General features: G+C 52.5%; 1 protein-coding gene across 1 annotated transcript in view; it reads right to left on the reverse strand.

Moving 5' to 3' along the window:
- Nucleotides 1-7,659: 7,659 nt before the first annotated feature.
- Nucleotides 7,660-16,380, reverse strand: part of LOC116794710 (ATP-sensitive inward rectifier potassium channel 12) — a 33,976-nt gene continuing 25,255 nt past the window's right edge. The window contains exon 2 of the mRNA XM_032703636.1: nt 7,660-13,456. Coding sequence (XP_032559527.1) covers nt 12,009-13,298 — 1,290 coding nt within the window. The 5' untranslated portion in view covers nt 13,299-13,456 and the 3' untranslated portion in view covers nt 7,660-12,008. The remainder of the gene's footprint in view (nt 13,457-16,380) is intronic.

The following is a 16,380-nucleotide window of genomic DNA, read 5'->3' on the forward strand; positions in this document are numbered from 1 at the left end:
CCCAGGCGAGCCCTGGGCAGAGAAGGGAAGGTTGGAGCCATCCCTGGAACCTGGTGCATTCCCTGCTGAGCCCTGGTCAGATGCTGCAGAGGAGCCAAACATCCAGGAGAGTCCTCAAAAGGAGCAACGAAATCAGAGCCAACCTTGTCAGAGACATGGGGCAGGCGGGAGGGTTGTCCTGGCCCCTGAGTTTTTGTGCTGAGTTGGAGTGAAATGTCCTGTGCCAGCTGCAAAGTCCCTTCACAGGTGACACCAGCAGCTCCAGTAACCACACAGCACTGGGAACTGGGGCTCTGCAGTGGACCTAGCAGATCCCAGGACACTCCTGTGAGCTGGCAACACTCTGCCTCTCCCAGGGGACAGGAAGGGCCAGCTCACTGCCAGGCACTTAAAATCAGACAAAGTAAAAGCTGGATGATCTATAGAAGTGCAGTTTCCTGTTGGCTTGCTGTTTGCTGATCTGTCAGCTCTTTCTGCTTCGTTATTTCCATGTGAGGATAACTCAGATTGTTTGGGGTATGTGTCTTCCCATGGGATAATAGTCTCTCTGAGCAAACTCATCCTGAGTGAAGCCAGGAGGAGCATCCAGTTACCAGCATGAATGGATAATGTCAGAGACTCTGGGGTGATTTCATTAAGGAGTGCTTGTGCTCTTACTGCATCAGTGCAGACTCACACACTCACAGACACCAGTGAATTTTCACTCCAGACACGACTTCAGCCCAAGCACGTGTCTGCCCTCTCAGATGGGCAAATAACATGGCCCAGAGTTTTTCACGGAATCACAGAATCCTGGAATGCTTTGGGTTGGAAGGGACCTTAAAACTCATCTTGTTCCAGCCCCCTGCCATGGGTAGGGACACCTTCCACTAGACCAGGCTGCTCCAAGCCCCCTCCAGCCTGGCCTTCTCATACTCATACATGTCCTATTTCAAAATCCATGGGTGAAGGGGATGTTTATCTGCCAGGATGTTAGTTAAGGGCAGGATAGATGATGCTTTTGTCACCTGGAGAAGCTCTAGATGGGAATAGAGACATCAGCTCATATCACTTTAGAGGCTGCAGGAGTGAGGTCTTGAGAGAGGGATGATGGTTTGGGAGAGGGTGAACTGCACAGCAGCTGCTTCAAGGGCATGGTACAGAAGGGTTCAGAAGAGGAAGGGCAGGCTGTTCTCTCTGCTGGGCACAGTCATCTTCCAGGTATTGGTGAGCAGATCTTGGAGAGTGGCTCAAAACCTTTAGTGTGGAGAGCTGGAGAGGGACTTTGGACAACAGCATGGAGTGAGAGGACAAGGGGAAATGGCTTCAAAATGACAGAGGGTAGAGTTATATTGGACATTGGGAAGAAATTCTTCCCTGTGAGGGTGTTGAGGCACTGGCACAGGTTGCTCAGAGAAGTTGTGGCTGCCCTATCCCTGGAAATATTCCAGCCAGGTTGGATGTGGCTTGGAGCAACCTGGTCCAGTGGAAGGTGTCCCTGCCCGTGACAGGGAGTTGGAACTAGAAAAGTTTTAAAGGTTTCTTGCAACCCAAATCATTCTGGGATTCAATGATCTCCCTGAGGAAATGGGGAGGATCGTGCCCTGCTCCTCTCCCTGGCCCACAGCCAGGGAGGACTTGCAGATGGAAAGCTTGTGGCTGGGGCTGGCTGCTCTCAGGAGGCTAATAATACCCCTGGGAGAAGGTCAGGTGGGCAGCAGCAAGAGCAGCTCCTGTTACAGGCTCACCCTCAGCTGCTGGAGCCTCCAGAAAGTTTTGGGATGTCTTGGAGGAGAGCTGGGACTGCAACTGCTCCTCCATCAACGAGTTTCCTGGGGAGGTGAAGGCAGCCAGCTGCGAATGGTTATCCCCACCGTGGTGTGGAGAATTGCTTTAGCCCCCAGGGCAAGTCCCTGCTCTCCCATCCCAGCACTGCATCCTCCATGTCAACACATCCTGCCCTGCTTCTCCATCCCAGCAGGATGTGGCCACCACGGGGCAGGCCACCGTGCCATCCCACCGCCACAAATGTCCCAGCAGAGAGGGTTTTTCTTGCTGAAAAGCTGCTTAGCAGCTTAAGGAAACAATAAAAGTAGTATTATCTTCAGTGGCGAGGCAGATGGTTTGGATGATTGGTTTGACTTTTAAGCTGGATTTGAGCTACGGATATTCTGATTTTTAACAATTTTTGGCTGGTCAGACTCCGGTGGAGTAATCCCCAGATTCCTGCTCCCCTTAAATCCAGTCCTCTCTGCGCCGGGGGCTGTGGGATGGAGACCTGCGCTGGCTGAGGGGTGGCACGCATGTGAGGGGGCACCCAGACCCCCACCACCCGGGCTGGCAGCCACCTGACCCCTCTGCCACCACCACGGGCACCACTATCCCTCTGCATACCAGTTGTCACCACCACCACCTCAGCCTTGTCACCCTGACCTTGCGGGGACAAAGCCCCTCTCTGGTCCCATTCCGCGTGGGCGGCAGCGCTCTGCAAATCCATCGCTGGCAGGAGCCCAGGCCTGAGCTTTCTTCCCCCAACATTGTCTTCTGCAGAGGGATTTATTTAGTTTTTCTCCTAATTATCGGGAGCCGTGGACTTCCCGCCACCATCTGAGTGCTGGTCCCAGCCCGCGGAATTGCTCCTGCTGACACGGAGCCTGTTCCTGCCGTCGCCCCCACACCCGGTGTCAGTGTGCTGCTGCCGTATGGAGCGCTCAGCAGATGATGTCCCGCTCACCAGGACATGGCCAGGGCCCTTCTCCATCCCTCCTGCAGCAGGGACCCCCAGCCATCCAGGAATCCCTCCAGGGATAAGGGATCTGCCTTGCTCCAGGGCTCTCAAGCAGCTTCCGAGGCTTCTTGGTGTTGCTGTGCACCCGTGTGTTCGGCCTGATGGAAGGCAAAGAAGGGATTTGGGGATGAAATCCACGTTCAGCATTGTTGGGGTTGGGCAAGACAGTTCCAGCCAAATGAATACCATCTCTGGGGATCTCATGGGTGTTTTCAAGTCCAGTACTGAGGGACATGCAGCACTCACCCAGGCAGGGTCTCAGGTTATTAATGACCTGCCTCAAGCCCTGCAGCTGCCCCACCTGAGAAGAGCCATCACACCCATCCTTCATATTAGAACCATTTTTATTTAGCAAATCTCCAGAGCTTTAAAATAAAACTCCCATAAAACAAGGGTCATCTTTGTGTTTACATTGAAATCGTAAACTGAGCGAAAGAGGAAGACTTCTACAGAGGTCAAAGGTCACCCAAAACATCCCTTTAAGAGAAATAACATCAGTTTTCTGTTCCCACTGCAAGCTCCAGTGCTGGTCAGCAGACACCAGGGGAGCAGAGGGGAGGGAGGGAGGAAGAGAGGGACTGATGAAGGTAGAGGATTTGGAGAGTCTCTATGCAGTTTGGTTCAGTTCTGCTACCAAAATACTTCCCTGCTGCACCCGGATCATGAAACAGCAGGGGGAGTGGGGGGGGGAAACCCCAGTTGTAGGGGAAAAAATCCTGTTGGAAAGAAAAGTGGTTGTTTGGGGTCTGTTTGTGGGAGGCAGAGCAGAGGCTGCAGGGAGGTGAAGCTGGAAAGGGTGAGGTGTGGCGGTGCCCGGCGGGTCCCAGGGAGGAGGGAGCACCTGGCAGCCGGATGCAGGGATGGGATGGGGAGCGGGACGGTGCCGCCGCCGCCGCTGCAGTAGCTGCGGTGCCCGATCCCCAGCAGCCTTTCCCCTGCCGGCTCCCGCGGGGCCCGGCAAAGCACTGTCAGAGCTGCCAGGCTTATCTTTAGCTCTGTTCCCTCCCTCGCCCCCGCGCCCACCTCCTCGCCGCGCACCGCGTCCCCGGCCCCCACCAAAACACGCCGTTACATAAGCGCTCGCAGCAGCCATCTGGGGCTGAGTCAGCCACGAACCCAAACGGACAGCAAAGCCCCCGGGGCGGGGATGCCAGCCCCCGGATAGCGACCTTTTGGGGTCATTCCCCCGTTAATGCCATCCCAGAGTGTCCGGCGCCCCCAACCAGACTCGGGTGGCAGCCCTGTGAGCAGGGAACCTGGAAGGGGACAGCGAGAAACACCTCAGCCTGGGGGACTGGAGTCATGCTTGGGGTCATCGGGCAAAGAGGGGAAGGCTTCATTACACACTAATGAGGTATTGCCAAAATAAATGTGCCAACTGCAGGGGAAGAGGAGAGGGAACATTGACTGGCTGGGGAAGGGGAGTTGATCTGCCACCTTGGATGTGTCTCTGCCATCTCCATCCACAGTCCTGATGTCCCATTGGAAACCCCTCTGTGCTTTTTTCCTTAAATCAGCACCATCAAGCCCAGTTTGACTCCAAATTTATTAATTTGGGGTCTTACCCCAAAGCCCAGGGTCAGGACAGGGGGTGTCCTTCACCTCCTCCTTAAAATAACTATTTTTCCCCGGGAGCAGCATCGTGGTGAGAGTTTGTGACCTGAACTTTGCAGCATTGTGCTGATTCACAATGGCTTGTCACTGAAAACTGCCTAAAAATGACAGAAAAAGGGACGCTGACTCATGTGTTTGCCTTCCCCGAGTGAGGAGAAATGTGAAAGGTGAACAAAGTACTTAACGAGTGATAATTACATTCAGAGCTGAAAAATCCAATCCATATTAATAAGCCGGCATGTTATTGCTAATAGAGGCATTTCACAATTAAAAGAAAATAAATCATTTAAGGTTTTTAACCTTGACAGTGACCTTTTAACAACAAGTGTAAGGAAACCCCTAATTTTGTCCCACTCACAATAATAAATCTCTGTTAAGGAGAAACTCCAGCTGCCGCCTTCCCGGACTCCCTGCAAAGTGCTGGGGGCTGGTTCCCTGACAATATCCTGTTATACAGAGGGATGAAAGCTGGCATGGGATGGGGTGGAAGAGCTGACCCCTCAGTGGGAGAGCTCTTGGCATTGCCATTCCAGCCAGGCGGAGAGGGAGAAAGGAGCAGGAGAGGGTCCACCTTAATGCAGGATGAAAAAGCAAATTGCCAGCAGGAGAGCAGAGATGCTGCTCCGTTACTATGGTTACCCCCAGAGACAACTCAGCATCCCTGGGTATCGCCCTGTGGTACCCGGAGCATCCCTGGGTCTCGCCCTGCAGTACCCGAGATGCTCCCGGCCACCCCAGATGGCACTGGGGCAACTCAGGTGGGCAAGAGATCAAATTTGGAGGGTCTTCTGGGTTCTGAGGTTCTTGGAGTAGCCAGGAGAGAGGATGACTCCAGGCTGGGTGGAAGAGCAGCATGACTAGGGCAAAGTTCCTGCCTTCATCCTTCTGAGATGAGGGGATCTGGTGGAAACTCAGAGCTCCCAACCCCTCTGCCTGCTCTCTACCTCTTGGTAAGGGACTGCCCCCCCCAGATTTCAGTGGGTTTGAGTCAAACCCATCCAAGCCGATGAAAAGCCACCCTGCTTTTGGGGAGGCCAAAATCCTCTGCAAGGGCACAGAGAGATGCTCTGATCCCCTGAGGCTGGAGGGAAGGAGGCAGGAGAACAGCCAGTGAGGGCTGGTGCAATGCTGAGTTAAGTGAGGGTTTTAGCATTTACAAACATCTTGTGGAGGTTGCCAGCTAAGAAACAGCCCCAACCTCATCCCATTGGTTACAATCCCTGCCGAAAACATCCCAGCCGTGCCTTTGAGGTGTAAGTGAGGTCCTTCCCTTCTGAGCCACCCACTGCCTTCCCATCCCTGCTGCTCCCACCCCTCAGTTCAGCTCTAACCCCCAAAGGTGAGGAGGGTTGGATTGGAAATAAAGCCAGGACCAAACACCCTGGTAGCACATTTCCCGTGGTTCCAGCGCCAGCTCAGCTCCCTGGGGATTTCTGCTACAAGCAGCCACTGAGGGAGGAATTCTGGAGGCAGTGGGAACCATCCCCGGGGAGCTGCCGGCTCCTGAATCATTAAATGCTTCCACAAATGAAGCTGGGGTTTGTAGTGCAAACTGCTGCAGGAGGAGTCAGTGCCGTGTGGCAAAGAGATCCCTGGGAGCGGAGGCACAGGAGCCGTGGGAAGCTGCTGCACGGGCCGGTGCGTGTCCCCAGGAGAGATGCTGGCAGGGCCCTGCCAGAGCATCCCCCACGTCCTCCCTGGCATTTTCCTTTCTGAGATCCAGCCCGTGTTTTGGAATAGAGTTTTTCCCATCTCACCTCCTGCCTGCACCAGGCCCTTACCTTCTTCAGGAGCCCCCGCCCCTCTCCTCAGCAGGAGAAAAGCTTCCAGAAAAGCATCTGGTCCAGATTTAAAGGCATTAAGAGACAGAGATTGGTGGCTTGTTCTAATAGCTAATCATTATTAAAAGATCTCTCCTTATTTCAAAGATAGATTTGTCTGGCTTCTGCTTCCAGGAAGAGGTGGTTATTATGCCTTTCCCTGGTAGATTAAGTTACCTCTTTGTACCAGTGTATCCTACCCATGACAAATGCTGTAATCAAGTCACCTCTCAGCATCCCCCTTTGCTAAATTAAATGGGCTTTGCTCTTAAGTCTTGCTTAGCCCTGGCCCTTCCTGTGGTGATTAGAGTGAGTGGCTGGCAGGGATTTTTTTTTTTTTTAATGGGTAGAAAACTTCCTTATAGGGAAAGGGATGGAGCCGATGGGACCCAAGTGACCATCAGTTGTGGGTGGAAACTATCAACCACCAGTCACTCAACCCGGATTCAGACCCATGACCAGCCTGAGGAATGATGATTAAGAATTTCTCCAGGTTATTTCAGTGCATGAGCCCCGTTCCCTGCGGCAGCCAGGTGTAAAAACCAGGAGGAAAATCCAGGATGGCAAATACAGGGGCTCTGTGTCCACCAGGCCATTAACCTCTCTGTAAATAGCATCCCACAGACTCTCTCCGCTCTCCTTCAGCCGTGACGTACCATTAAAGACATTTAAACTGTCACTTGGACACAACATGATGTCCCCTGAGGTCCCCAAAGGAGGCAATGCCCGTAGGAAACAAATCCTCCTGGAGCCCAAGGGGGACCAAGGTCGCTCTGGGAAGATTTGTTGGGTCAGTCTCAGGTGACTGGGCTCGTTCTGCCTGGTTGTTTTCCCATCTCCGGGCTCCCTGCATGGCTGAGCTGATCTTGTCCCCTGGATAAATCCCATCAGGAAGTGCAGTGGAGCAAGTGGTACTTACGGATGAGGCCATATGAGAAGGGGGGACTCTGCAGAGCCCCCTGTGCTGCCAAGCATCCCTGCAGCCCCTTCCCATGCAGGGAGGAAAATCATCCTTCCTGCAGGATAACAAGGAAAATTCAGGTGTGTGGTTTCTGCTCCGACCTAGAGGCAGCAGAATGGATATTTGCTAAAAAGCTCTTAAAAAAAAAAAAAATCTCTGTTTGTCCTGCTGGCCCCAGTCTTGCTCAAAGTTTGCTCCACATACATCCTGTCTGTGTGACAACTGACAGACTTAGAACCACGTTGGAAGTTGGCTACAGGCAGACACTTCCCTAGGATCTTTAAAATATACATCACGACGCGAGATATTTTAAATAGATCAAAATACATTTATTACATATTTATATTATTTTCTCTAGTCTATTTATATCTTTTGGAGACTCTTATATATAATATATATAATATATTTAAAATAACATAAAATTAGCCAGTTTTGTCATCTGAAATACATTTTACAAATATATATATACATTGTCACATATATCTCAAATATATGTGCAATGAGACAGAGAAACACCAAAGGTGGAAAAGGTACAGATACTTCATTGCATCCCTCGGCTTCTCTACCACCATCGCCCCAGTGAACAGACTCAGTGTTTTACCCCTGGGAAACCAGTGCTCCCAGTTGCCAACCTGCCTGTGTGAACTAATTCCGGGTCCCAGCCCCCAAACCACGTGGGACCAAGCCTGGGGGAGCACTGGGGTGTGTTTGGGGGGGGATGGAGGAAAGATGGGCACCCTGGGAGTGGGCAGCAGGACAGCTGTGCACAGCTGGTGGACAAGGTGATGGGGGGCATCAGGTTGGGCACCATCCCACATCCCACCCCTGCTCATAACGCATCCGGATCCTGCCCTGTGCCAACCCCCCGTGGCAGCATTCCTGAACTGGGGGGGGGGGGGGGTGAGAGCAGGATGGGGCCGGAGTGCCACACCCAGCTGTCACACACTCGTTGCAGTGTGCAAGAAATGAAAGGGGGAAACACACAGAGGGGATTCTTTTGGTTGTCAGCACGAGAGGAAAGGAAAGAGCAGGAGGGTTTAAAAATAAACGTATTTGTTCTGCCTTATTAAAGATAGAAAAGGTGGCTCTGAAATCATCTCCTACAAAAGGTTTGAAGGTCAAGCAGGCACCGAATCGCGAAAGGTTGAGCACTAAGTGATTGTCCCAGCCCGAAAAGACTAAGTGCACTAAACTGGGTTGTGAGAAGCTAAGGCTCGTCCCGACAGCCCCCAGCCCCAGGCACTCCCTGCCCGGCCCAGTGGGGACCCTGCACCTGGCAGGGCACAGGATGCTCTTTCCAGAGGTGGATTTGGGGTGCAGGGCTGCGGCTTCCTGCTCTCACTGGTGCATCTCTGTGGGGTGAAGCCAAGCGGGAGCAGCAGCGGGTCCAGCCCCTGGTCCCCGACCAGGGTGGCTGCTGCTGCCAGAGCTGCCCCAAGCCCCGGCCGAGGGCAAACCCTACGGGAGGCTGGCCAAGAGGATTAGTGGCTCTCTCCTTTCTCGGACTGCTGCCATCCTCCAAGGATCAAGTGTAATGCTGGAGTTAACTCCAAGGATGGAACCTGTTCGCTGAAGGCCAGTGGCTGTTTTGGGGGGGACATTTCCCCTCGCTTGGCTCCAAACCCCTTCCCCCAGGGATGCTGCTCATCCGTGCTGTGACCAACACCAAAACCCCACACTGAGAGCAACCCTGTGCCTTCCTGGCCCCTCCAGCGAAGGGAAGTGCTTCCTTCACCTTGTTTTTCTTTTTTACCACTTTCTTTGACAATTTATGCGATTGAAACTATGGCTGGGCAGCCTTCCTGATGCTCTCTGATGGTAGGAAAAAAGACCAGTAGCTCAGAGCACTCACAGGTAGGCAAAAATAATATTAATACACTATGTACCGGCGTGGTCCATGGCCAGGACAAGGACTATACAGTATATTTACGACGTCTCACCAGAGCTAGACCCTCACTAGCAGGGTTTGGGGCAGGGAGTGAGTGAACAGGGTCTGGGGAGGGTCCAAAACCCCCTCACCCTTTCAGCCTCGGGCACTCCCTGTCCCAGTTCACATCCTCCTACACAGCAGTTTAAAAATACATCTGTATATATTATTCTATTCTCCCAGGTAACACTGTACAATCATAGAAGTTTCTTTAAAAGCAATAATTTACTTAAAGACATCTCTATTTCTCTTTTGTTTTTATACAAATATTTACTGTGATATATATATATAAAGAAATTAACCCTCTGAGAACTCTACAGCAGCAAGATGTGCACCATTTTTTGTTGTTTTTTTTTTTTTTGTAATAACTATTATTTATTCAAAAGAACCTAAAACCACTTAAAAGCATTTTTTTAAAAAAATAAATAAGTAGTGCTCACACAAAATCTCTCTGCCCCCCCCCCTGCATCCTTCCCAACCCCCCAGATGCTATGGTGCAAAAAGTGGGGGGCAAAGCCCTCCCCCCTGGGAGCAAAGGGACTGGTGATGGGATGGCATCCACCTTCGCTGCCTCAGAAACACAAATGCCGTGGCTGGAGCTCAGTGGCACATCCCTACGTGTCCCCAGTTTTGGGGACAACCCATCTAGGGCACTCAGTGCCGAAAAAGCTGCCTCCCGGTGCTGCCCCTGGGGATGTTTTCTCCCAGTGGTCGGTTTTTAGGGGCAGCCAAAAATGATGCAGCCCCTTGGTTGGCAGGGTGGGGTGACGGTGATGGACACTGGTGGGAAGAATCTCCGCAGGGATGAAGTCCCGGTGCCCAACAGGGTGCTCGGTGGCACGGGGCAGGGGGACACGCTGGGGTATCCCATCCCCAGAGCCCTTGGCAAGAAGGAGATGGAGATGGGGACACAGGACAAATCCTGCCTCTGCCACCCGTGTTTGGACACACCACAGCAAGTTATGGCTCCAGGACATGGCTTCACTGACGTGGGCTGGGGGGAGGAAAGCACCGGGAGCCTGTCACAGCCCAAACACGGCAGGGGACCCCGCTCTCGAGCCCTTCTCCCCAAGCATGGGTGCTGCCAGGGCTCCATGCCCAGGGTCGGATGTGGGATACCCACGGCTACAAAGCTTTTCCCATGGCCACAGGGAGCAGGGAGCCGGATTTTGGCTCCCAGAGCACCAATGAGCAGCACGGATGGATGAAGGGATCCGCGACCTGCATCTTCCTGACTCCTTCCCTCTGTGCAACGGTGGGGAGCAGGGCAGGAGCAAAGGCTTCCCATGCATGGGCTGGTTTGCCCTGTGCTGGAGCAAAAGCTAAGCCAGCTTGTCACCAAGGCCAGCCTAAAACACGGCAGATGAGGGGATGTGGGTGCTGCAGAGCAAAGGAAACGTGCCCCAGTGGGGGGGTGCAAAAGGGGTGCTGTGGAGGAGGGCTGGGGTGCAGGATGAGTTCGCATCTCTAAGGCACAATCCACCTTGAGGCTGGGACACAGGGGTGGGTTGAAGCTCAAGACTGGGTGATTTCCTCGACTGGCATCTCTTGTTTGGGGAAAAGCATCTGCCTCTGAAGCAGGACCCTCTGGTGAATAGGGAATTCATAAATCCCAGCCCCGGCACAGAGGTGGCTCCTGTGTTAGAAGAAGTGCAACCCTACAGCATAATTTTCACATTGGTTTCCATGTTTAAAAATATTCTTCAAGGAAGAAAAATACCAAATTGGTTGGAAAGGTGGGAAAATACCCAATTTTGACAGCTTTCCACTCTCCTTTTTGTGCTTCTCAGTATTTTATCCCAGTCGTGATGGAATTTATGAATTCCCCATCAGAGATTTTGGGGGAGACCCAACACTCAGCAGCTGATGTTCCAGACCCCATTCCCACCCTGAAAATCAGTATTTCCAGATATTGGCTAATTACTGTGTTTACAATGCTTTTTTCTATCACAGTCCTTCTTATCCTTATTACCTCCTTTGCCAGTAATTCCTCTACTTGCTTTCACTGCCACAGACCTGCAGTCACTTACATCTGTTTTCTGCCTATGAAGCCATGCCAGTGGAAAACAAACACCTCAAAACTGGGTGCCGTCTTGACTTCTAGCTCTTGCATCTGCCCCACAAGTCACCCCCTCAAAGGACCCCAGTGGCTTCTTCATTCCCTTGTTCATTTTTAAAAAATACTGAATGACTTCTTTCAGATTTAATATTATTATTATTATTGTTATAATTATAATAATAATTATTATTATTATTTTGGTAAACAGTCTCCCAAACGGTACGGTGAAAAAATTAAAAACCCTCTCACCTCCCTCCCCTGTTTTTTCCCCAAATTAAAAAGAAGTACATTAACATTGCATGTTATTTCAAGTGTTGTTCTTGTGCAACTGAACCAGACCGCCTGCCGAAGGAGCAATTTTTTTTGTTGTTGCTGCTCAGTTAAAAAATAAAAGGAAAAAAAAACCAAACTAGAAAATGAGAGAGAGAGAGTAAGATTCGTTTCCTGATATTTCCTCTTTTTTGGATCTCGCAGTGCTCGGCTCCAAGACAAGGCTGGCGTTTTCCCCCGCGGGGGGGAGCAAAGCCCCGCGGGGCCGTGTGGGGCCAGCGCCTGCCTGCGCCCCACGGACCCTCCTCTCTTCATCTGTCCATCCGTCCGTCTGTCTGTCCATCCCCCCCGCAGCCGCTGGCCCCGCCGCGGGCGCCGGGCGCGGGACACGCGCCGTGGGCTGCCACCGTCCCCTCCTGCAGACCGCTCAGTGGTTATTGCGATGAAACTGAAAACTATGAACGAGACTAATTTCTCAAGCATTCCTATGGCACTTGCATTGTTCTGCATAATTTTGAGCGGGTTTTAGGGGAAGAGATTAGAGGAAGGAAAAAAAATACCCTTGGAAAAGTCAGCGGAAGGACCAAGAGTCATATTTCCGACTCCCTCCTGTACGACCGTTGATCCAACGCTATTGTGGCTTGAAGCCTGTCGAACTCGTGCCTGTTGTCCGGGCTGATGTCCTCCAAACCCCGACTGTCATCGTCTTCCTCTTCCTCGTCGCGGCTCATGAAGGCCAGCTCGTTCTCGTAGCAGAAGGAGTTGGTGCTGGGCAGCAGGAATTTGTTCTCCACCAAGTCCTTGGCGCTGCAACGTGGCGTGGACGGGACCTCGTAGGTTTTGTGGAAGTGGGAATAGTCTACTTTGTACTGGTTTTTCTCCTCAAACAAGACGGGCTCGAAGCGGTGGCCCCAGAGGATCTCACTGGCCAGGTAGGAGCTCCGAGCTTGCGTCGTCATGGCTGTGGCTTCTACCATGCCTTCCAGGATGACGACGATCTCAAAGTCATCTGTCTCCAAGTCCTGGCGGCTGATCCCAAACAAGGGGCTGTCTTCGTTGATCTCGTGGAGAATGGTGATGGGGGACACCAAGAAAATACGGTCCAAACCTTTATCAAACCCCACATCGATGTCTATTTGGTCGAGGGGTATGTATTCCCCTTCCTCTGTGATCCTGGGCTTAATTAGCTGAGCTCGTACGTGGGCTTCTACTATGTGGCTTTTACGGAGGTTCCCAACTCTCCACATCAGGCAGAGTTTTCCATCTCTCATTGCCACTACTGCATTATGGCTGAAAAGTAATGTCTGGGCTCTTTTTTTGGGCCTGGCCATTTTTGCCATTATTGCACCAATCATGAAAGAGTCAATTATACACCCCACGATGGACTGAACCACCACCATGAAGACCGCGAGCGGACACTCCTCCGTCACGCAGCGGAAGCCGTAACCAATAGTCGTTTGGGTCTCAATGGAGAACAGAAAAGCAGCCACAAAGCCATTGACCTGCAGAACACAAGGCTTGAAGGTATCATCTCCACCCGGGTTTTCTAGGTCTCCATGAATGAGTGCAATTAACCAGAAAATCAGCCCAAACAATAACCAGGACACCAGAAACGCCAAGGAAAAGAGCAAGAGCATATACCTCCAGCGGATGTCAACGCACGTGGTGAACATGTCTGCAATGTACCTCTGTGGCTTGTCATCCATGTTGGTGAACTCCACGTTGCACTGACCGTTCTTCTTTACAAACCTGTTTCTGCATTTCCTCCTGGTGTGGATTTTCCCGTTGCCAAAGCCGTTGATACCTGGCATGGTGGTCAACCTCAGCCCGTCTTCCTCGGAGGACACGATGCTGTAAGGGTTGACTCTGCCTGTGGTCATCCCTGAGCCAAGCCCACAGTGAAGATGAAGGGTCCTGCGATTCCCAGTGTTCCCCTGACCCACCCCTGCCCACCCCCCAGATTCTGTTGCAGTGGAAGGGAAGTCCCAAAATTCCTCGTCTTGGCTGCCACGTCACCACGCTGATCCCGTGAGAGACTCTGCAATGAGAAAACAAAGACACGACCGTTACCTCTCATGGCAATGGGATCCAAGGGGCTGTTTGGCCATGGGCCTGATGGGGTGCATGTTGAGTGACAACCCCTCCACTGCCCTAACTCTTCCTTCTATGGACAGGCTGCTCCCAAAAAACACAGAGGAGGAAGGAAGAATGTCTTAGATTTTGTTCTTTCGTAGCACAAACTGAGTGAGGAAACCTTGCTGGGGTGATGCAGCATTTGTGGAACCCTCAACAACTCCAGTGGATGAAAAACCTTGGGTAGCACTGGAATTTCTCCAGCTCCATTTTCTCATGAACTCTGCAGCTGGAGAGGCAAGCAGAGAGGCAGAGCTGTTCTCCTCAGGACACCGATATCAATAAAGGTACATCCGGAAGCAGCTCCTTCGGTTCACATTGCCCCTGCCAGATGGATCAATGCCCAGCCCAGCACCCGACCTCCCAGCACCGGCTCTTCTGGGGTCAAGGGAAAGCACAGGGAGATGTGGATTTAACCTCTGTCCTTCTGCCCAAGGATGGGAGAGGACACAGCCAATGTGCAGCTGGTTGGAGAAGGCCCCGGGAAGGCACTCGCTCGGGGCAGATGTCCTGAGGAACAACTTTCCCAACGTATCCACTGGGACATGGAGCCATCTACGGTCACAGATGGGTTTTGCTGGCCAAGCCTTATGAAGGAACAGCTGTCACTTGGGAAGGGGGAGCTGTTTTGCTCCCTTCTGGAGGGTTCAGCTGCAGGGCCAAGGACCTACACTCAACTTTGCCTGGGAGAGAGGTGACATGGACACAGGGGTGGTGGCCCAAGGTCGGTGGGCTCCTCAGTGCAGGTGAGCCTGTGGTAGGGGAACCCAGTGGAAACCTGCCAGGCTGCTGAACGCCCCCAGCCCCTCATAGGACTGCATCAGAGAGTGGACAGGATTGTGGAGAAGCCCTGTGGCACATCCCAAGCACCTCAAAGAGATGGCACTGCAGGAACACTCCTCAAACCGTCTCCTGCCACAGGTCACCTCTTATTAAGCGCCATGGGATGTGTCACTGGGGATGGAACCACCTTGCTGGCACTGAGCCCTTCACAGGGCAACGATGTGGTGAGGGATCAGGTGCAGAGCCCCCCACAACACCCTGTCCTCGCAGCACAGAGGCAGCAACTCCTGCCTGGGGGCAGAGGTGAACCCGCCGGGCTGTACGTGCTGTGCTGGATCCGCTGCCCGCTCGATGCAGTCGATTCCTGCAATCAGCTCCAGCGCCTGGGGACACACTGGGACAAGCACACCCTTTCCATTACACAGTGACCAGCACCAGGGAGCATTGCCAGGCACAGCCTGCCTGGGGCTGCATCAGCCCGGCTCACAGTGATACCCTGGACTGCCTTTTGCTGAAATGCTCCCCAAATTCAACTTGGGAAACAGGAATCCCTCCAGAAGCTCAACACCACAAGCAGGAGCACTGCCCAAACCTCCCAGGTGCTGAGCACAAATCCATGTGTGCCACCACCTTACACCAAGCAACACATTTCTGCCTGCTCCGATCTGGGCACAACTATTTTAACCACAAAGTTGATTTTTCAAATGCCACAGTTGTTTGTTGGCGCCTCAGCAGACCAAAGGATTGCTTGCACACGGCTGGGGCTGTCAGCATGAGAGCCTTTCCCTCCTTAGAGACACGGGAAATAATAAAATAGGCACAAACAGTTAATGTTAATGGGCAATATTTACAACCCTATAGTCACTAGAAGTCATATGGGACCAAAGTGGCCTTGCAGAGCTGACCTGTCAGGCCAGCTGCAGGTTCACGCTGCCCAACTCCAACCTGGTCTCTCATCCCGAGTCTTCCTCCCGATCATCCTGGCTACATCCAATAATTTCTCTCCTCTTTTTTTTTAGCGAGAGCTGAGCACGTGGGACCAGAAAAGGCTGCTCCTCCATCACCCCTCCAGCTCGCCCCACGGAACATGCTGAGTGCTTTTGCCACAGGATGAATTGAGAGTTGGTTTTTTTTAATTAATTCTAGATGCATTTGAGAAGTCAACAAAATGCAGTGAGTTCCCAGTGACCTGTGAGAGGATTAACTGGGGTCTGGATTAACTGTGCTGGAAGGGGAGATATGCCTGGGTGACTGAAGAGGCAGCAACCCTGCCTTAACCTGGGGTGAGGTTCCCAGGGACCTTCATGCTCCCCAGTCACCACCACTGCTCCCCCCTGCCTGCACCCTTTTCCCCATCCCTTCTTCCTTCCCTCCATTTTTGCTTTCTCCGTCCCTTCCTTTCTTCCTTCTTTTTTCTTCCTTTCTTTCTTCTCCACTCCTTCCTTCCTTCCTTCCTTCCTTCCCTCCTTCCCTTTCCTCCTTCCCTTTCCTCCTCCTCCTCCCATGTCACAGAGGGTTTCAGGGACCCCTCTGCTGCAGGACAATGCCAGGATGGACCCAAGGGTCTGACATTGTTTTGGGTACAGGGCAGCTCTTGTGACAAAGCCCATGTCCCCATTGTTCCCCAAGGCCACGGGACTGAGTCCTTCCCGAAGCACCGGAGCTCCTGGGAGGACCAACCACCCCCCCATCCCGGGCCAGCAGGGACACCATGAGGAGACTGCAGCTAAATAAAGGCAGCAAAGTGGATCTGCCGGAGCAGGAGGCCGCCTGTGGCTCGTGCTTTATTTAGCACAGTTTTGTTTGGAAATACACTTTCTCAAGTTCGCTGGAAGCCGAATTTCTGGTTTGGTTTAAATTTGAAGGCTGGAGCCCCACGCTGCCATTGCGGGAGGCTCGGGCTGGGAGAGAGCTCATGCAAACACTTGGAAACTCATGGCTGGACAGGCTCTGATGAGGGACCAGCTGGCGATCATGTCCCCACGGTCACCTTACATCTCCTTGGGTCAGGAGTGCATCCTCCAGCATCACCCTGGCATCTCCCCA

The sequence above is a fragment of the Chiroxiphia lanceolata genome, chromosome 16 (assembly GCF_009829145.1).
Source record: "Chiroxiphia lanceolata isolate bChiLan1 chromosome 16, bChiLan1.pri, whole genome shotgun sequence".
Classification (NCBI taxonomy): domain Eukaryota; kingdom Metazoa; phylum Chordata; class Aves; order Passeriformes; family Pipridae; genus Chiroxiphia; species Chiroxiphia lanceolata.